Source organism: Hirundo rustica, chromosome 10 (assembly GCF_015227805.2).
Source record: "Hirundo rustica isolate bHirRus1 chromosome 10, bHirRus1.pri.v3, whole genome shotgun sequence".
Lineage (NCBI taxonomy): Eukaryota > Metazoa > Chordata > Aves > Passeriformes > Hirundinidae > Hirundo > Hirundo rustica.
The window spans coordinates 10,140,938-10,159,121 of NC_053459.1; the positions used below are offsets into that span (position 1 = coordinate 10,140,938).

Below are 18,184 nucleotides of genomic sequence, written 5' to 3' on the forward strand. Positions count from 1 at the left end.
TGATATTTTTCCATCGGGATTCTCCACAGCACTGAGCCCCCGACCCCCTCCCCCGCCCCGCCGGGTCACGCGGGGTGACTCGGCCCCGCCGGAGGCGCCGCCCCGGGCCGGGGTCGCGGCGTGAGGGGAGGGAGGGGATGTAGAGCGTCCTCCGAAGCGTCAGGGGGCGCTGCAGCCGGCGGGCGCGCAGGGCTCCGCCGCCGCCGCCATCTCCTCGCTGAGCTCATAAAGGTGTCGCGCAGGTTCCGCCCGGGCTCGTCATTCCGCCGCCCCGGGCCCGGTGCCGCCGCCGCCGCCGCCTCCCCCGAGCCGCGGCCCCCGCCCGCTTCCTCCCTCGCGGGACCGCCGATCCGCGTCAGCGGCCGCCGCGCTCCCGCACCGGCCCGCCGGCAGGCGCCTTGTGCCCTCCCCGCCCCTTCCTCCCCTGTCTTCCCCTCACCCCCCCGCCCGCCCGGCCCCTCTCCCGCCGGCCGAGCCCCGGAGCGCCGCCGCCGCGGGGGTGTGAGCGGGGCCCGGCGCCGTGCCGGGCCGTCCCTCGCCGGCGGGGCCATGGCCGCGAGCGCCAAGCGGAAGCAGGAGGAGAAGCACCTGAAGCTGTTGCGGGAGATGAGCAGCCTCCCGCCCAACCGCAAGTGCTTCGACTGCGACCAGCGGGGCCCCACCTACACCGACATGACCGTGGGCAGCTTCGTGTGCACCTCCTGCTCCGGCATCCTGTGAGTGAGTGCGGGCGGGGACCGCCGGCTCCATCCCCCCGGCAACGGTGACCTCCGCCCCCGGCCGCCGGGGGACGCGTCCGCAGGGCGGCGGCGGCCGGGCGGTGCAGCCCCGCCGCTCCCCGTGCGCTCTCCCTGCTTGGCCACGTCGGAGGGCAGCGGGCGGGGGGCTCTCCCGGGGAAGGGAAGGAGGCCGTCGGGAGGCTTTGCCGGGCGCGTTCGCTGGAAATCCCCGTCGGAGCCCCCGGGGTGGAGGTGGCGGCCGCTGGTGCGGTGTGCGGGGCTGGGGCGCACGGCAGCCCCGCGCCCCGGAGATGAGCCTGGAGAGGTTTCTCCGGCACGTAGGGGGAGCGCGCACGGGAAGCCGGAGCACCAGCGCCCACGGACGTGTCGGAGGGGTGGTTAATTAAACAAGTGTGCGGCAATACTTGTGGAAAGGGAAGCGGCACGTGGCTGAGCCGTTCACTGTCATGGCAGCATTGAAGATGGGATACTAACCCTGTCGTGAATACGTTTATAGATATTACTTTAACGTTAAGTGAAACCACCCAGCATAGCTTTATGTGCATCGAGTTCTGCCTGATGCTAGTTTGTAAGACAACTCTTTAAGCTCGGTCTCAAGTCGATAAACTCCAGCCCCAATGGTTTAAGAGACTTGATCAGAAAAGTAGAAGGTGGTTGTTTGTTTTTTTTTTTCCCCTTAACATCGATTATTTCCTACAAACTATATATAAAAACCTTGGAAAGGGATAGGCTCTGATAAAGTGATTACAATTTTCCTGTTCCTCATTCCTGTATGGGCCTCCCCACTGCTCCTCCCTTTTCCACCCATCCTCCCCAGAGACTGTGTGTATGAAACTAAGAGTTGAGGTCATTCAGTTGTGAATTTCAGTCACATACCCGTAATTTGGGGGAAAGACCCCACTGGCTTCACTGTTGCTATCTCCTTAGTTATATCTGCTTGCTTTTATATGTGATTCTGTAGCATTGTGCTAATGGAATGGAGCAGAATCAAAGAGTAACCAAAGAAGCAGTAAGTAGTATGTCAAAAAGTACAGATTGGTGTTTCTAAGAATTTGAGTTCATAAGAGGCATTCAGGAGCCTGAAATAATTTCTGTCCCCTTACTATCCCAAACAGCCCTTCCAAGTAAACTCTGGTGTTTTAGAACAAACTTGGTTATTATGTTGATATACAAAACAAAGCAAATGTGTTAGTTCTTTGCTGAATTTACATGGAACAAACTGCCTTTTATACTAATAGACAGCTAATTAGACTTGGGGTTCTTTTACTTCTGCTTTATATAGGCTTCTGAACAGACTTGATGCAAATACAGAAAATACATTTAGGTTATGAAATTGAAAAGAGACTCTAGTTTTTCACACATACATGCCACTCAATCAGCCAGCTCTGGCTATTGTTTGCTCTCTTAGCAAACTGTTATTTGTGCTGGCATGTGAAACTATTTTAAGCTACTGCACTGAGCTTATTTAATGGTTGCACATGTTCTTACTGGGTTAAACTGACGGCATGATAAGCTGCACCATGAGAGTGTTTGTCTTTATTTTTCAGGCTTCTTAGCCTTAATAGACAAATACATTGTGAATGCTGCTGAGATGCTTAGCATGGGTTCAGAAGAGTGTTCCTTTTATCTGTTGGCTGGGAGGTATGGATTACTACAGTGCACAGTCCAGTTTACAGCAACCAAAAGGATGCACAGACAGTGAAGCAGCTCCTAAGCAGGGGACAGCTGCCACTTGGTGCTGACCATCATTTGGATCTTACCATGCTTAAAGGAGGAAGACTATCTGCAAAAACATGGTTAATGTATTGGTATTCCAATAAAATGCAAATCTTTTTTCATTCTAAATATGTAGTGTTTTTGTCTTGCTGTAGAAAAGCAACACAAGCAACACGTTTGGTTCTTATAGCTACTAACACCTACACTTACAGTTGAAGTAAACGACTGTAAAGATAACTTAAATCTTCCCTCTAAAATAAATTTGGATTCATTCTTTCATGTCGACTTGGAAAAACTTGCATAAATTGTTTGTGCAGGATCATATGCATTATGGTTAACACCTTAGGACCTAGCCAATGGGATGTTTTTGTTAGTGATGAGACTTGGTGTAGGTCATGTCTGTTTCATAACTAGAAATTTAATTTTAACACTTCTGTCAGAACAGTTCTTCAAACAATTTGTTTATTTCCAAATGCTTTTCACTGTAGAATTCCAGGGTGTAGGGAAATTACTTCGGAACAAACCACATAAAGGCAGCTATAAAACTACTGCTGCTTCTGTAGTTCTTAATGGGCTGTTTGCGTTCTGCCTCATAGTACTTGCTTTACTGTAAGGTTTTAATAATCTTTGTACTTTATCTTGTTTATATGCTATGTGAATGACTTGCATTGCTTCTTGTTTTAATTATTTTTTTTCTAATCTGGTACAGGAAGTATTCTTGGAGTCAGACTAGTTTTTTCAAGTATGAAGTGCCCAATGCAAGATCAAAATACTAGCAGATTAAAGTCTCCTTCAGAAAGGTTTCTCAATTAAAGTGATTACTAACATCAGTATCATCTTAAATAGGCATGTTATTCTAGATACAGTTAACTCTAAACTCTTTAAAACTGTAGTATAACTTTTTTTTTCTAGTTTTCTGAAGTGTTTATTTGTTGTCCTGGCAAGCACTGCCTATTCACATCCAAAATCTTAATTCTGCGTCCATCCTGAATTTCCTTTAAGTATTTCATGTGTATCAAATGACTGATGCTATGTATTACTAGATTTAGCTTTAAAAGCCCACTATTCCCTCTACTGTTTCCCAAAATAGCATGTCTAGCTTGTTCATATGCTGCTAAAAACAATGACAGAACTAGTGGCTTTGCTAGAAAGATCTGTTTCTGACTTAAATGTTGAAGGTGAGTCTTTCAAGTCAGAAGTGTGAATGACAGGAGTTTTTTTTCTGTAGTACCTGTGGTTTGAGTGATCAGATCAGGTTTAGCAGAGCAGAAGCTTTGCCCTGCAAAATGGTGCATGCAGGAGAAAGTTCATGCACAGTGGTGTGAATTTGCTTCCTCTTAAAATACTTCTGCTTGTCTCCTGTGTTTAAATTCTTCATGTGGGCAAAAAAGTGCGCTAGCATCACACAAGATAAGTCAACTTTTTGGTGTTGTACAAGAATATAGGATATCTGAAATTAAACGTACAATTTCTGCCCTGAGAGCGGGAGGAGATGCTCTGGAGGATCAGTGTGCTCAGGTCAAGGATTAGAGTCATACACCATGGGAAGATTTCTCTTTATTATGGCAAACCCGCATCTTGGGAGATGTTGGCAGGGAGATTATTTTGGTTTGACAGAAGTCCTTTGATTCAAAGGATTGTTGGTAGCTATGACTATTGTTTTCCTGGATGCTCCCATGTGGCCTGCTGACAGTGACATCCTTCCCTTTGTCTTATCAAATGCCTCTCTGCCTTGTATCTCAGCTGTATGTGCATCTCTGCTTTCAAGCCCTTTTGTAGTACTCAAGTCAGCCTGCTCCCAACTTTGATAAAAAGAACATGTTTTTCAGTTCAATGGAAAATATCCCTGTTTGAGAATTCACTTGCACATGATTTCTATTTATATATTTTTTATTTATTCTTGACCCTTTTTTCTATCTGCTGATGTGATAATTAAGGCACTCCTAGCCTTTCTCTCACTGCCCACTTAACTCCCTCCCAACTTACTTAGGAAGTCTCTTGTTCAGCAACAAGTAATATTTAGAACATAACAGGTACTTTGAGAAATGCTAAAGCCCTTTTATGCTATTTTGTTTTACAACTATTGGCCTTCTTCTGGCAGCTTGTAATGCTCCTAGCTGAAATACATTTAAAATTTTTATGGCTAGGGGGTTTCTGTATCAGCTAGATGGAAGTATTTGATGGCAGATTAGTAACAAACTATAACATCTCTGTGCAGTGGTGATGAGTTATTGACCTCTCCTTAGAAGTTTAGCAGAAATTAAAATAGTCTAAATAAACAGTGCTGGAGTGAAGGTGATTGTGTTAGCATGACTTTTCAGTCCTTTTTTTCTTTTGGAGCACGTTTGGAAAATTACTCCACGTGGTCTCTGTGGGTGTGTGTATATATATATATTTAAGGGTATTTTCTGTGTTACTATATTTCTTGTTTTCAGTTGCAGGGCAGGACAGCAAAGGAAATGTCTCTATACCACCGTGAACACTGCAGTTCAGAAAGAACTGCACAGTTGGGTATTTATAAAGAAAAAAACTGAATTAACTATAACTCTGCTTCAAAATGTGTGTATGAGTCTTCTGCTGTTAAAAATAAATGAGCTTGTGAGATGGCGGAGGGTCTCCAGGGAGGTCTACAAGTATCAGGAATGGCCCGTGCTGCTTCTCATTTGCTAATTACAGTAGCACACAAATAATAACAAATGCTGTGACATTGGGTTTTCTGGTGCTTGTTTTCTGGGTATGTGGGGTGCTCTGTGATGGCTTAGTATTTGACTTGCCTCATTAACTTCCTGCTTTTTAGGGGATCAGATTTTGCTGGCTTAGAGTTGAGATGGTATTAAAATCTGATCCAGGGGACATTAGCAGCGTTGAGCAGCCTTCTGCCCACCATTCTTCCCACGAAAGCGACCCTCTGTTCTGCCAGAGCTCACTCTTTACATTTTTCTCTCCTCCCAGCCCTGGCCTTTGCAGACAGCTGCTCTGCCAACAATCACAAGTTCAACTATAATTTGCCACTAAATTATGTTAGTAACAAATATCCACTGCTTGTTGACTGTGTTTTGAATGTTTAATGTTTCAATTGCCAGACTGCAGAATCCTGTGTCAGTGGCCTTAAAGCTTCCTTTGTTTGTGAGAGCACCAGTTTAACAATGCCCTCTGGAGAACAGAGGTCTCATGTTCTCTGAAGCTGCCCCTACACTAAGCTGTGACTCAGTGAGGGTCAGTGGAGGAGAGTCTCTGGGCTGGAAGCTCTGGTCATGGTGCTCTTCCACAGAAATAAACGTTGCCGAGCGTGAAGAAGTTGGCAGTGATGAGTGGGATCTCTGTGTGGGATGTTCTAGCTCTGGTGTGCTGGATAAGTGCAGATGGCAGAATTGTCTTACTCTGTCATCTTTCCCCAGGGCCTCTTGGAAGGAGAGAGCTGCAGTCTGCTTTAGGTGCTGAGGTAGCATTTGGTTGCTGCCTTCCCCAGGAGGTCTGTTGTAGGGAAGGGAGTAACTCTGCACAGGAGCAGGTTGAAGATACTTGTTCAGGGTCAATTTAAATTTAGGCATGGATAATTTGCACTAAGGGACTGTAATCTCTTCTGTCCCCTGTTAAATAGGGAGTACTGTAAAGCATTAGAACTGTGTGGAACACTTGTCAAATACAAGGAAACAGTAATTTTTCCTAAGGAAAAGGAGGTTTGTTAATTCCTCATAAGGGATAATTGTACTTGGCTGTCTACCAATAAGCTTCCCCCATATGTAGATGAACTGTTTGTGAATCATTAAATAATCTCTATAGGTAAGGAATGGCTGGTCCTTGAATCTTGTTTCAAAAATTCCACAACTGCTCTGTTTTAGGGAAATTCCAGGCAATTCATGGATGTTAGAAATCATAAAAACAGAGAGATTTTGCTGTTCTAATGGTAGAATCAAAGTCATTTATCTAAGGAAGATAATGCATATATTTGGGCTGTGTTTGTGTGCAGTTTTTTGTCTTGAATTCCTTCTTCTGGGCTGACTTCTTAGGGTGCTTTAGCATAAGAGGAAGCTTTACATAGGTTCCCTGCATCCTTTGCCATATTCAATGGACATAAATACTTGAATGTACAGTATTGCAACTTTATAGTTAGCTCTTAAAGTTTTGTTCAGAATTTCCAGTCCTTCTGGACCCCTGACGTGGTGTTGTGCTCTCTTTTGTCCTGCCAGACATCTGACACCACACATCTGTGTGGTGATCTGATCTTTAGGAGGGATGTCTTCCTTCTTTTAGCAGGATGGTGTAAGAGAAATGTGAATTCATCTTATCCCATGTGGATATAATGTATATCAGAAAACCTTATGAAATGTGATATATCTGAACTCTTCACTAGAGAGAGAGGCATGGAGGAAGTCTCTGGTGAGATTTTACAAAATGTTTTCTAGGCCTCAACCACATTTAATATTGCTGCTTAATAGAGCTGAAGACATTGAAGATAGCAGAGTTTGCTGGTGTAAGTGCTCTGAAGAGCCCTGGTAGATCAGTGTAGAGTACGTATGTCTTAAAGAACTTGTGCAGTGCCTTGAAATTGCCAACACAGGTACAAGAGAGCACTTAAACTGTACTTACTGCAAAAAGGAATTTCTAGCAGGATCTAGTGGGAAAGTTGAGACATACTGCCTGTGCTAAGAAACATGGGAATGTGTTAGTGAATAGCTCTGACTTCTAAATTGTCATTAAATAGCTTACAACTACCTAACTGCTGCCATTGTAATTACTAGGAGGAGAGTAAATTGAACAGACTAAGGCAGACAGAACTGCTTTTATACTTACTGTAAAAGCAAGGGACGGTAATTGCCATATAACATTTGATGGAGCATATCTGTGTGAAATGCCAGGTGGATGCCAACTTTGTTTCTGTGCTGTCACTCACTCTGTGATGCTACAAGTGCCATTTAGTGAAATGCAGTTACTTGCACACACACACCGAGAAAGTGTTTCTTTTAAAACCCAAAAATAAGCAAAGCCTAATCCTAGCACCAGCTCTGAAACAATGAATTTTAACTGCATAGAACTCCTACAGATTTCTTTTGAATTACATCATCTCGAAATGAGTACATACTTTAAAAAAAATCTGAGATAATACTATAGTATTTTCATAAATGTAATTTATTTGTGATGTAGATGATACAGCTAGATGAAAGATGTTAAATTGGTAACTTTACCAAGAAATTTAATATTTTGAGAGAAGGTAGTTTAATCAACCATCTTAACCTCTCTCACCAACTTCAGTGAAACTTCTACCTGGTCAAGGTGCTGAACTGTGGAGTCTAGTGTCAGCTGCTCTGATTTCGAAAATTGGCTGAAGCAAATAGTATTCTGTAAAACTAATTTTCATATGCCTCCAGGTTTGTAAACGGCTTCTGCTTTTAAGATACTCAAAATCACTCCATTTCTTAGCAAAACGCAATTAATTGTTTATCCAAGTGTTTCAAATGGTGATGATCTCAAATTTGTTTCCTCATGAAATTTAGGCTGAAGTGTTACTGAAGTGTTCCAACCTGTATTCAACTTCTGATTAAAAATATGGAGGTCTTTTAACACAGGATCAGAATTGTCTTACAGGTACACTTGAATTTAGGTATGAAGGTGAATTTGCATGCTAAATGCACAACAGTATTTATCCCATTAGACTTACTTGGAAAACTTGAAGTGCTAAAATTTTTCTGCCAAAGTTGAATGTAACATCAGTATTTGGAATATCAGATTTTTGTCACAGGCTGTTCTAATGGATAACAATTTAATTTATAGTTAATGTTCTTGGGATAATCACGGAGCTTAAGGAATACCACTGGTTGTCCTAAATTAGATGTCAGTGTTGGGTTTTTTTATTATTCTTGAAAGCAATCTGAACCAAATTTAGAATTAAAAGTGTAGGGACCAATAGAAGCAATGCAGCTATCAGCTGATTTTCTTAGAGATTTGTTAGGTCCATAGTACATCCCTGGAAAGCTTCTTGTGTGCTTTGATAGCTTGTGGTTAATGTATATGAATAGTTTTTTAAAGATGGTATTTCAGAAATCCAGGCCTGATTAACCTGAGTGTTAAACTGGCCCCATGCTATTGCCCGAGTGAGTGTCTCCACTGCTTGGCACACATGGAATGTTTTTGCAATGTTTTTGCATCCATTGGTCAAAGCACAGCTTGGGCTTGACTGGAAGTGTTTGTAGGCAAAAGCGGTAGTTAGTATGTATTTAAAGAAGGAGTTTGAAAAGAAAAGAAAGCAAGCTTTTTCTTACCCTGGTGCTGTTGCTCAGCAGGTTTTCTCTGTGTGCCTGCAGGTTGTGACTGAACTGGGTCTGACAGAGTCAGGCTGTGGCAGCGCAGTCCTGGTGTTCCTGCTGGCCCTGCTGCAGCAGCCTGCCGTGGGTGTGAGTGCTGCCAATCTGGGCTTAAGGCAGAGCTGCTCACGTTTGGAGCTGTGGCATTAGCAATGGTATCTCTCATTTGAGAGCACGCTAAAATCAGTGTCTTTTTGCTTTTGTTGTGGTTACTTCTGGAGCGTTCAGGAAGAGGAGTAAGCCCCTGTGAGTGTATGAGCAAAAAGTAAACTAGAAAAAGATACTGTGAGGAAACAGGAAATGTAAGTTAAAGCAAGAGAAAAAGACTGAGCTGGGCAGTTTAGCTTGAAGAAATCTAGTTATTGTGTAGAAGTTGTAATAAGAGATCAAAGTGAGGAAGGAGTTGGAGGGAAACTACAACCAAGGAACCCAGGAGTAAGAGACAAAAGGTAGAGACAAAGGTGAAGCAGATTAGGATTTTTTTAAAAAAGTCTAATTTTGATTTCTTAAATTTGCATAGAAAGTGCCAGAGTGACTTTGCGTGAGCGATTTTGGATATTGGTCTCCCCTGAAGTTCAGCTTTGTATTCTGAGTGTTACTTTGAGAAGAGCTTACACAGCCTTAAGTTGTATGGCAGTCCCAAGAATGGGTGTGCTTTACAGAGATGGCTCCTGATTTTATACTAACTGACTTCTAGCTGTAGTGTTACGTGTGATTGTATGATGACAAATTTCCCAAATGCTGAATACTTCTTGTTTCTTTCAGGCGGGGCTTGAATCCACCCCACAGAGTGAAGTCGATTTCAATGACTACGTTCACACAACAGGAAATAGAATTTCTGCAGAAACATGGAAATGAAGTAAGTATTATTTGGAGAATAAAGTGGGTTTGACACTTTAATACTAAAGTTGGAAACACTACTTAAAAGAAAACTTAGGGTTTTTGGGGGTTTTTTTGGCAAAAGCTAGACAGAAGTCTTTTGAAGCCAACATCACTTGAAATGAGGCTTCTGAAGAGCTTGTTTCATTGGGTAACTGATTATCATAATGTTATTGCCTAGCCCAGACAATTCAGATTCACATGATTGGTATTTCTGAGTTGGCTTTTCTTTTGATTTTGTATAAGGCAATATGCAGCCTTTTTTTTTTTAAATTTTTTTTTGGCCTGCAATCTCAGAACTTGAAATTGACTGCAGCAGTTATTTCCTGGAAGAGTATACTGTGACAAAAATAAATACAAAAATACAACTTGTGGCTGTATTTTTTCACGCTTGGTGTCAGAAAGTCTTCTAGTAGTTTTAATAGCCTCTCTACTTAATAAAAGTATATCCATATTGAGTGTTCTTGGAGAGAGGAAGGAGAGGGAGAAATTGTTATCTAGTGAGTGGTTTGTGGCAGCTTTGAAGACAAGTTCTAGCATGCTGACTTTTTGTTCTTTTTAATAGAAGAAGAAATTTGTGGTGAATGCTGGATTGGCTCTCTGGGAATAACACAGAGAGCTTAAGCCATGAATGTGGCTATTGCTGACTTCAGTTTGAGGGTGAAGTTTGTGTTTTAATACCATGCTGTAGCCTTGAGGATTTTGCCTCTGTTCGAGCTAGATAAGGTTCTGCTTCACATTGATTGCATCTGTATCCTGTTTAGTACAACTATTGTAGGCTAGAGAGTGTTTTATTGACGTGTTTTAATGAAGTTTTGTGGGGATAAATCCCATCATTCAATAAAATGCTGATACTTAACTTTCTTAAAGTTGGTCCATTCATAACTATCAGGTTGAAGAATGAAAACAGAAGTAGCAATTTCTTTTTCTGCCCTGCATTATTTGTTGAAATGATTGTTAGTGGATGATTCCTCTAGACAGAGCTAAAACAAGGCCTGAACTCTCTGACTTTACTCTTGGTGGCTTAGGTTGGTTGGGTTTTTCAAAACTGTAGAACATATGTGTGTGTGTGTATATGTATAGAGCGTATTGCTGACTTTTTGTAAAGGGTAATTTAATGAAGAATCTTCTGTGGATTCACATTGAGTGTGTTGGAGGCTATTTCCATAAGATTAGATTGTAAATTCCAGCTTTGCTTTAAGGTTCACGAAGTGTAAAGGAAAACATTTGTTTGTAGCTCCCTCCCTGTATTTGTTTTAATTTCATTTTTTACTGAACTTGCAACGTCTAGAGAGAGCTATGGGGTTTTTTTTCACTGATCTGGAACCTTACATGATCCCTTCTCAACTGATTAGTGTGGTTGTCCTTCTCATTATAGCCATGACTAGTCTGCTAATCATTATTAATTAGTTGATACATAACTTATTATTGACATAAAAAAAAATCTCAGACCTCTGCAGTGCTATTCTGTTTCAAAAGTGGGGGTCTTTACATTTGTAGTACTGTAATTAGAGAATTGCAATGATTTAAATGAGCTGCCTCATAAATGAAGATGTTCTCAGTTTAGTTTTAGGTGGTTGATTAATACTTTATTTCTTAAGTAGAACTGAATAGACACTTTTAAGTGCTGATGGTAGATTCAAGGAGCACTCAAATATTGAACAGAAATTATTATTGTTTTGAACACCGCTAGAAGTTTAAAACCTAGTTAAATGTGTTTTCACTTTGTTGTGCTTTGTATTGCAGTAGTTAAATAGGCATTTTGCTTTCTGTTGTTGGTATTGGACTTTGGAATACTTATCTGCAGATAAGATAATATATTGGACAGAGGAAATTCATCTGACCTCACAAAGAACATTTTTTTGCCTAGCTTGCAGTTCAGTGTAGGAGGCTCTTGTCTGTATAGGAAGAAAGGAAATTTCCTAAAATAAGACTTTTCAAACATGGAAGGAATTGTCTAATGTTGTAACATACACAATTAAAACAATTGTACAGCGATACTTTTAAAAAGAAGCTCAACTTTTTTGGCAATCTGTCATGTTTAACTTCCATTTTTCTGTAATTTCTAAAATACTTTCATTCCAACTTTTTTGTTCTAGTTTTTCTCCAACATGGCCAAAGCTTCTGTGATATTCGTGCTTCCAGATGAGTAATTCATGGTTGTACAATAGGGAACTTGTTCTGAAAACAAAGTAGAATAGCAAGAAAAATTCCATGTGATAAAGGTGTGCTGAGTTGTTCTTAGAGGAAGTAGTTTTCACTCTCCTTCAAAGGGTATTTATAAGGTGAGGGTATTGTATGAGGTTGAAGTCCTGTAAAAAAACTCAGCCACTGAAACCAAACAAACAAAAGAAAACCCCAAAACACTTCTTAATATTTAAAATACCAAATTTTACCCAGTTGTAAATGACCCTCTTTGTGGCACACGTGGATCAAACATTCAGTTACTGAAAGGCTTCTGCAAAGTACCTGCTTCAGGGGGAGGTTATTTGGAGCAGCTCTTCCTTAGGTGAGACACCATCTTCTTCCTTGAATATACACATTCTAAGAGATGTCCTTCTGGCGCAGGTAGCTTGAATGTTATTTTAAATGAGTTTTTACTGCTTCAAACAGAGTTTTAAATCCTCATATTGTATTAGAAGACACCTGTGTTTTGGTTTTGCTTACTCATCTGGAGGTATAAACAGCTGTCCAGGTTCCAGTTTTGCTAATGTTGGGATTAGGTCACTGCAGCGAGAATGGAGGCATCTTCCAGCTGACATTCCTCAAGTGCCTTCTGAAATCCTTTTGAAAGATAAAGGCAGTTCTGACTCACCTGGGTGGGGTTTTTGGTCTCCTTGCTCTCTTCGTGAAGAGCAGTGTGAGGTATTTCCACATTTTCTTGTTAGGAATAACAGGAGTGATATGGAGATGTCTGTTTGAATACTCATCCTCAAATGAAGCTAGTGCTGACTCGGCCTCTGATTCAGTTGTGCAGTGATAGTAGGAATTGAACTCCCTGTTTGAAGGAAGTGGAGGTGGTGCTAATCTCCTGTTATCATTATAGCTGTGAATATTTATTCAGAAACTTTTCCCCTAAGGTGAAGAATAGTGTTATGAGGCAAACTGGTTACAGAGTTAATTTTTCTCCTACCCTTTTGAAAAATGACAGGTATTTTATAACCTTTACACGTAACTTATTCTAATGTGCAGGTGGTTAAAGAAAAAGATCTTGATGGTCTTGTATTTAGAAAATCTCTGCTACTCTGGGGCAAAGACCATGTTTACCTGGTAATGAGTAGAATACATGACCGCATACTCAGCTACTTGGAGTTATTTAATAGTGATGAATTTTGGTTAGATGCCAGTTTTCCTGACTCTCAATAGCACCTGTGCAAATCCCTTTTTCCTGCACTCTTGCAGAACTGGCAGCAGTCTGAGTCTGGTTCAGAGCTCATGTTAGGCTTCCAGGACGCTTCCCTAGAATCTCCTTTACTGTGGAATGTGGCCTAGAAACCCAGGAGTGGAAGGAGGCAGTCCTGTGTTGGGGCTGATGGGTGCTGACAGCACGAGCTGTGCAGTCAGGTGTCCTTGGAGTACATTGCTGGTTCTGCTAATATGATACAGAGATACGTGAGCTGATTGTGTATAGAACAATGTCTTTGTTAGCAGGATTTACTGGCTTTACTCTGCTTATGAAACCACGATAACTTTTGGACCCAAGCTGCCTTTGAAATCAGTACTCTGGCGGTATAAAATTCTTTTAACCTACAGAGATTAATGAATAATATTGACATCAGAAGTACAGAATTACTAAACAAAGCTATAACTTGCTTACATAAAGAAACTGTTTCCAAATCTTTCTTCCTGTAGAGTGTTATGTTTTGGAACATAGTTTTGTTGTGTGGTAATGTGCAGTTCTTTGCACTGTCAGCGTTGCATTTGGTAGATAACTGAAGATATTTTATTGGCCGGAAGGGAGAGAAGAAGAAATTTAATATGGCATTTACCAGCCTTCTGAAAGGTATTATCTTATTAGAGCTTTTAAAACTAGACTGACACATGTAATCTTCCTATGCAGTGGTATATCTGGGCCTCAAGAAATGTTGTAGGTCAAATACTGTGCTTTTTCCTAGTTGAAGTGCAGCTTCTATCACCAGGAGAACGTGTCCTGTGAGAGCTTTTCCTTGCCTTGCTGCCTTCACTGCATACAAGAGCAGGAGGCTTAATGAGCAAGAACTTAACTTTGCTGGCCTGACTGAATTTTTATTTTTCCTAACTGCCACAACTATGCTAACAGCAGTTTTTAAAGTGTGGTGGCTCTATGTGTTGTGTAAGCAGAAGGCCTTTGTCTCTCCTATATCCGCATTCCCACACATACTGGAGATCTCTATCAGTGAAATAGTTATGACATGGCAAAGCTTTATTTGGTAATTGAAATACATAGCTGGAATAGAAATAATTGAAATCTCAGATTCTCTGTGTTTCTGCAAAATTTGATGGATAATGCTTATTCTTTTCCTAATTAGCAGTTTTTTAGCAGGCCTGTTCTTCCCACTTGCCCAACTCTGTAAAAACACACAGGAAAAAACCCCAAACACATCAACAAACCTAAAAACAAAACAAAAGCTAAACTTTTGTGGAAAATAGGTACAGGTATTTTTCTTTTAGTCTTTGAGCCCTGCTTGGAGCACCTGAAAGCATGAAATCTTACTGGAGGCTGGGTTTTAAACCAGAAAGCTTTCTGATTAACTTTGTTTTGTGGTGTGCCAGATGTGCAGTGAATGGGATGTGTTCTTTTTGCTTTCTGTCAAAGCTGAAAACAAAGGTAATTTCTCAAAGTGTAGGACTACAGATGTAAATAGTGTGTGGAAAGCTTAATGTATGGTAAATATAATTACTCTGGGAAAAACAGTTTTCCCTTAGATGGAGTAGCTGTGGAGTGCAGATTCAGGGAAACCAATGGTATGAAGAGAAATATAGGTAAAGGTTTTATTATAACATACAATATGCACTTGGCCCAATTTCTCCTTTCAATTATATATTTAAGTTGTGGCAACTCACAGTTTCTGCCTTGCTACCTCCTGGGTTTTTATCTAGGTCAGGGTGAGTAGGTTGATGCTGGTTGTGATTCTCTTTCCCTCTTTACTTCATGCTATACTTACTGATCTAATTCTGAATGTCCCAGTATCTGGTTGCCAAGTGTCTGATGACATCCCTTGCAGGGCTGGAGCTTGTTGCCAGAGGACAGGTACTATCCTTCCCAAAGTGGTTGTAAAGGGATTCTCATGTACTTTTAAATTCCATGAAGACAACTGCTGAATCTTGGTATCTATTTATTGTTACCTGACAAGATAAAACTTGGCTTTGTCTTGATTTTTTGCAGCCCCCAGAGTGTAGTAGGGGCAAAACTTGAAAGTATTGCTTCTGTCAACCCTTCAACAAGAGTAAACTTTCAAATGCTGCATATGCTTAGTCATCCAGACTTCAATGCTCTCCTTTTTTTCCCCCCTGCTCTGTTGGTGAACCAGTGGGACATGGACTAATTATACTTTTCAGGGACAGTGGACAATGATTATGGATTGTTGGATATGTTCCACTGTTTCTAGGGGCTTCCACATAACTTGAATGTTTACTCTTGGCTCCAGCTTGTCAGGCTCTTCTCTAAGCAGAGCATTTTGTTTGATAGAACTGTGGTTATCAAAAGAGGAGTATAGCTAAGCTTTTGGTGAATAAACAGAGCTTTTGAGCACAGGCTTATTTGTGCTGCTGTTGCAGAAAGAGCAATATTAATATTAAATGGCAGAATCAGAGTGTTCCCAAGTAGATGGTGCAATGTAGAAGGATTTCAGAAAGCCACAGAATTTTTAGGCCCAATACCTTAACAGTAGTGTTGTGTAATTGTGTGGTGAGTTGAGATGATGCTTCATGTTATCTGTAAAAGTGAAGGAATGAATAATTCTGTTAAAATGGGGCTGAAAATGTATCGTACAACTTGAGCAGTAGCATTTTCTGAATGATCTCTGCAAGTGTGATTTACATATGGAACAGTTAAAGGGTAGATTTGAAATACACACTTCTTGGGATATCAAATTTGAATTTGGCAAAACATGAGAACAATTAGAACAATTACTTCCTTGTTTGTTTATTTTTTTTTTTTCAGATAGTGAATTTGTATTAAATAAGAAGAAAACTGTGTTTAGTAGAGCAGCTGCTTGCTTAAGGCTTGGGTTTGTGCAGGTTTACATTTCCTTGAATGCCTTTTTGCAGTTCCTCCCTGCTCCCATGGCCTGCAAGAGTCAGCACATGCTGTGGATAACTCTGCTGAATAACTGTAGGAGTAACGGTGCTGTTCAGGTGTCCTGCCTGGGCAGCTGTTGGGCCAGACAGAACATAGCACTGAAGCTCATGATGAAGTGTTGGCAACTAAAGTTGCCAGTCTGATCTTTCTATACTGGTGCGATTATTTTTTTATTGTTGTAATGAATCTTTTGGTATCTGTCCAGTTCAGATGGTGAGTTAGTAGGGAGTAATCAGGGTACCAAAGGTATAAATGCTGGGTAATCGTTCCCCACCATAAACAGCAAGCGGTATGGCCTAAGTTACCATGATATTTATCACAAGAATAACTTTTGAAAAGCTTTGAAACAAAAACCGTGATGGCCCGATCAATAAAAATAAAGCAAAAATAAAAAATTCTCACAGCAAACTTCTTTGCACAAGATTCGGGACTGTTGGTGACTTACTTTAAAATGACTATGGAAAGATAACTACTTCAGTAAAATGTAATTACATAATGTGAGTTCTGTCTCTGACAAATTATTTAAATTCTATTTTTCAATTTTGATTTCATCCTGTGGTATTTTGCACAGCTCTCTGCCATTTGTGGTTTTTTACGTGGCTGAAAATTGTGTTTTGTGGCTCACTTGAAGCATAATCAATGCAGTGTTGTGAATCCCTGTCAGGTCAGATGATAGTAGCAGAAGTATAGCTAGACAGAGCACACAGGTCACCAGCAAACAAGGGAATACAACGGGCCTTTTATTGGGCTCTGAATGCCTGCTTGGAACGGCTGCTGATGTTCAAAGCATTGTGTGTTACTTCGGACAGAAATACGTGCCTTTTCATGGTTTCTGATGTGGTTCTAAAACCTTATAAAATATGGCTTTCTGAAGGACTTTAGTCAGAATTGTGTAGGTTGGAAAAAACCTTTAAGATTATCAAGCCCAACTGTAGAAGGAAGACAAAACAGCGTTTTTATGGGCATAAGTTTGGTCTGAAATGCCCTTATGAGGATGTGAGTTACCCTTTGTATTCCAGTCATGCTGTACACCCACTTACATACAGTCCTGTGGTTCCTTTCCATCATTCCCACTATCCAAATCCAAACTACTCTTATCTATTGTGGGTTTCTTACCTATCTGGTTTTGGTTTAAGACTTGTCCATGTTTAAGAACTTTTTAAGAAATTGTACTTTTCTCTGGTGAGTCTTTGGGTAAAGAAACTCAGGTGAAATTTAATTTGCATCCTGGTGTGGTAAATGTTTTACATTGCACTTGTACGGCTCCTGTAGTCACTCTGGTACAATGAGAATGTCGTGCTGAAGTGTGTGTGATTGAGTAGGTCCTTTGGCTTGGTGGTTTTCCATTAGTAAAACTGGTAGTAAAATCGGTTGCCCGTTTAGTAAAACTATTCTCAGTGCTACCGGCAACAGAGGAACACAGAGTGCCTGGCTGTTTGTTTAAATTAATTACAGTAGTGACTTAAGGCGTATTTCACTTGTTACTTCCTTTTGTGGTTAGGTATTTAGAAGGAATTAGTGTTGCTCCAGGAAGCACTTTTGGAAGCCTGCTTTTTGAAGGTTTGCAAAAATTGCAATGCAATGGCAAGAGCCGATGCCTTTAAGAAGCTTGCATCATTTTAAACTAACAGGTGTTTGTTCAGCACAGTCCTCCTCCGTTCCTGTTTGCATATTCATAGAACTGTATCTACTATAGCTCCCTAGCTGGTAATGATCTAAAGTCACACAGCACCTTGTTTGAGTCCTCAGAGAAATCACCTGTAGTGGTCACAATGGCCTGAGACATTGGCACAGAGCTGTGGTGGTGTTGTTTTTGTTTGGATTGCTTGTTGTTGAGGTTTTTCGTTTGTTTGTTTTGGGGGTATTTTGTTTTGTTTTCTTTCCCTCTCACTCCAAATGCCTAGGCACTTCAGGGTGAAGATGAAGCAGAAAACTGGGAGGGAGAAATGTGAAAAACTGGGTTGGGGTTTGTTGCCGTGAGTTGATCTCCTTTAGGTTTCGGTAGTACCCGGGATATGGTAATTGTGGTGAGTTTCTTTGATCTGAGTTGTTTTGGGTGGCAGGAGGGGGAGGAATAATTCGATGGTTGGATATGGGTGGGGAAGGGGCCCTCCTCTGTCATTTGCAAGCACATCTCAGGCTTGCTGCAAATCGATCATGGTAGAGCCCCAAGTGTTACAGTGTGGGTGCAGAGTCAAGTTTCTGCTTGTCTTAAATTAAGCAATATTTTCCTTTCCTTCAGTGTTTCCTGATGTTCTTTGCGGTAT

The 18,184-nt window shown here is 41.1% G+C and overlaps 1 protein-coding gene across 9 annotated transcripts in view; it reads left to right on the top strand.

The window, feature by feature from the left end:
- The first annotated feature begins 500 nt into the window (after positions 1 to 500).
- Positions 501 to 18,184, top strand: part of AGFG1 (ArfGAP with FG repeats 1) — a 35,954-nt gene continuing 18,270 nt past the window's right edge. For all 9 annotated transcript variants that reach the window (XM_040074232.2, XM_040074233.2, XM_040074234.2 and 6 more), the window contains exons 1-2: positions 501 to 716; positions 9,524 to 9,617. In XM_040074232.2, coding sequence (XP_039930166.1) covers positions 550 to 716; positions 9,524 to 9,617 — 261 coding nt within the window. In that variant the 5' untranslated portion in view covers positions 501 to 549. The remainder of the gene's footprint in view (positions 717 to 9,523; positions 9,618 to 18,184) is intronic.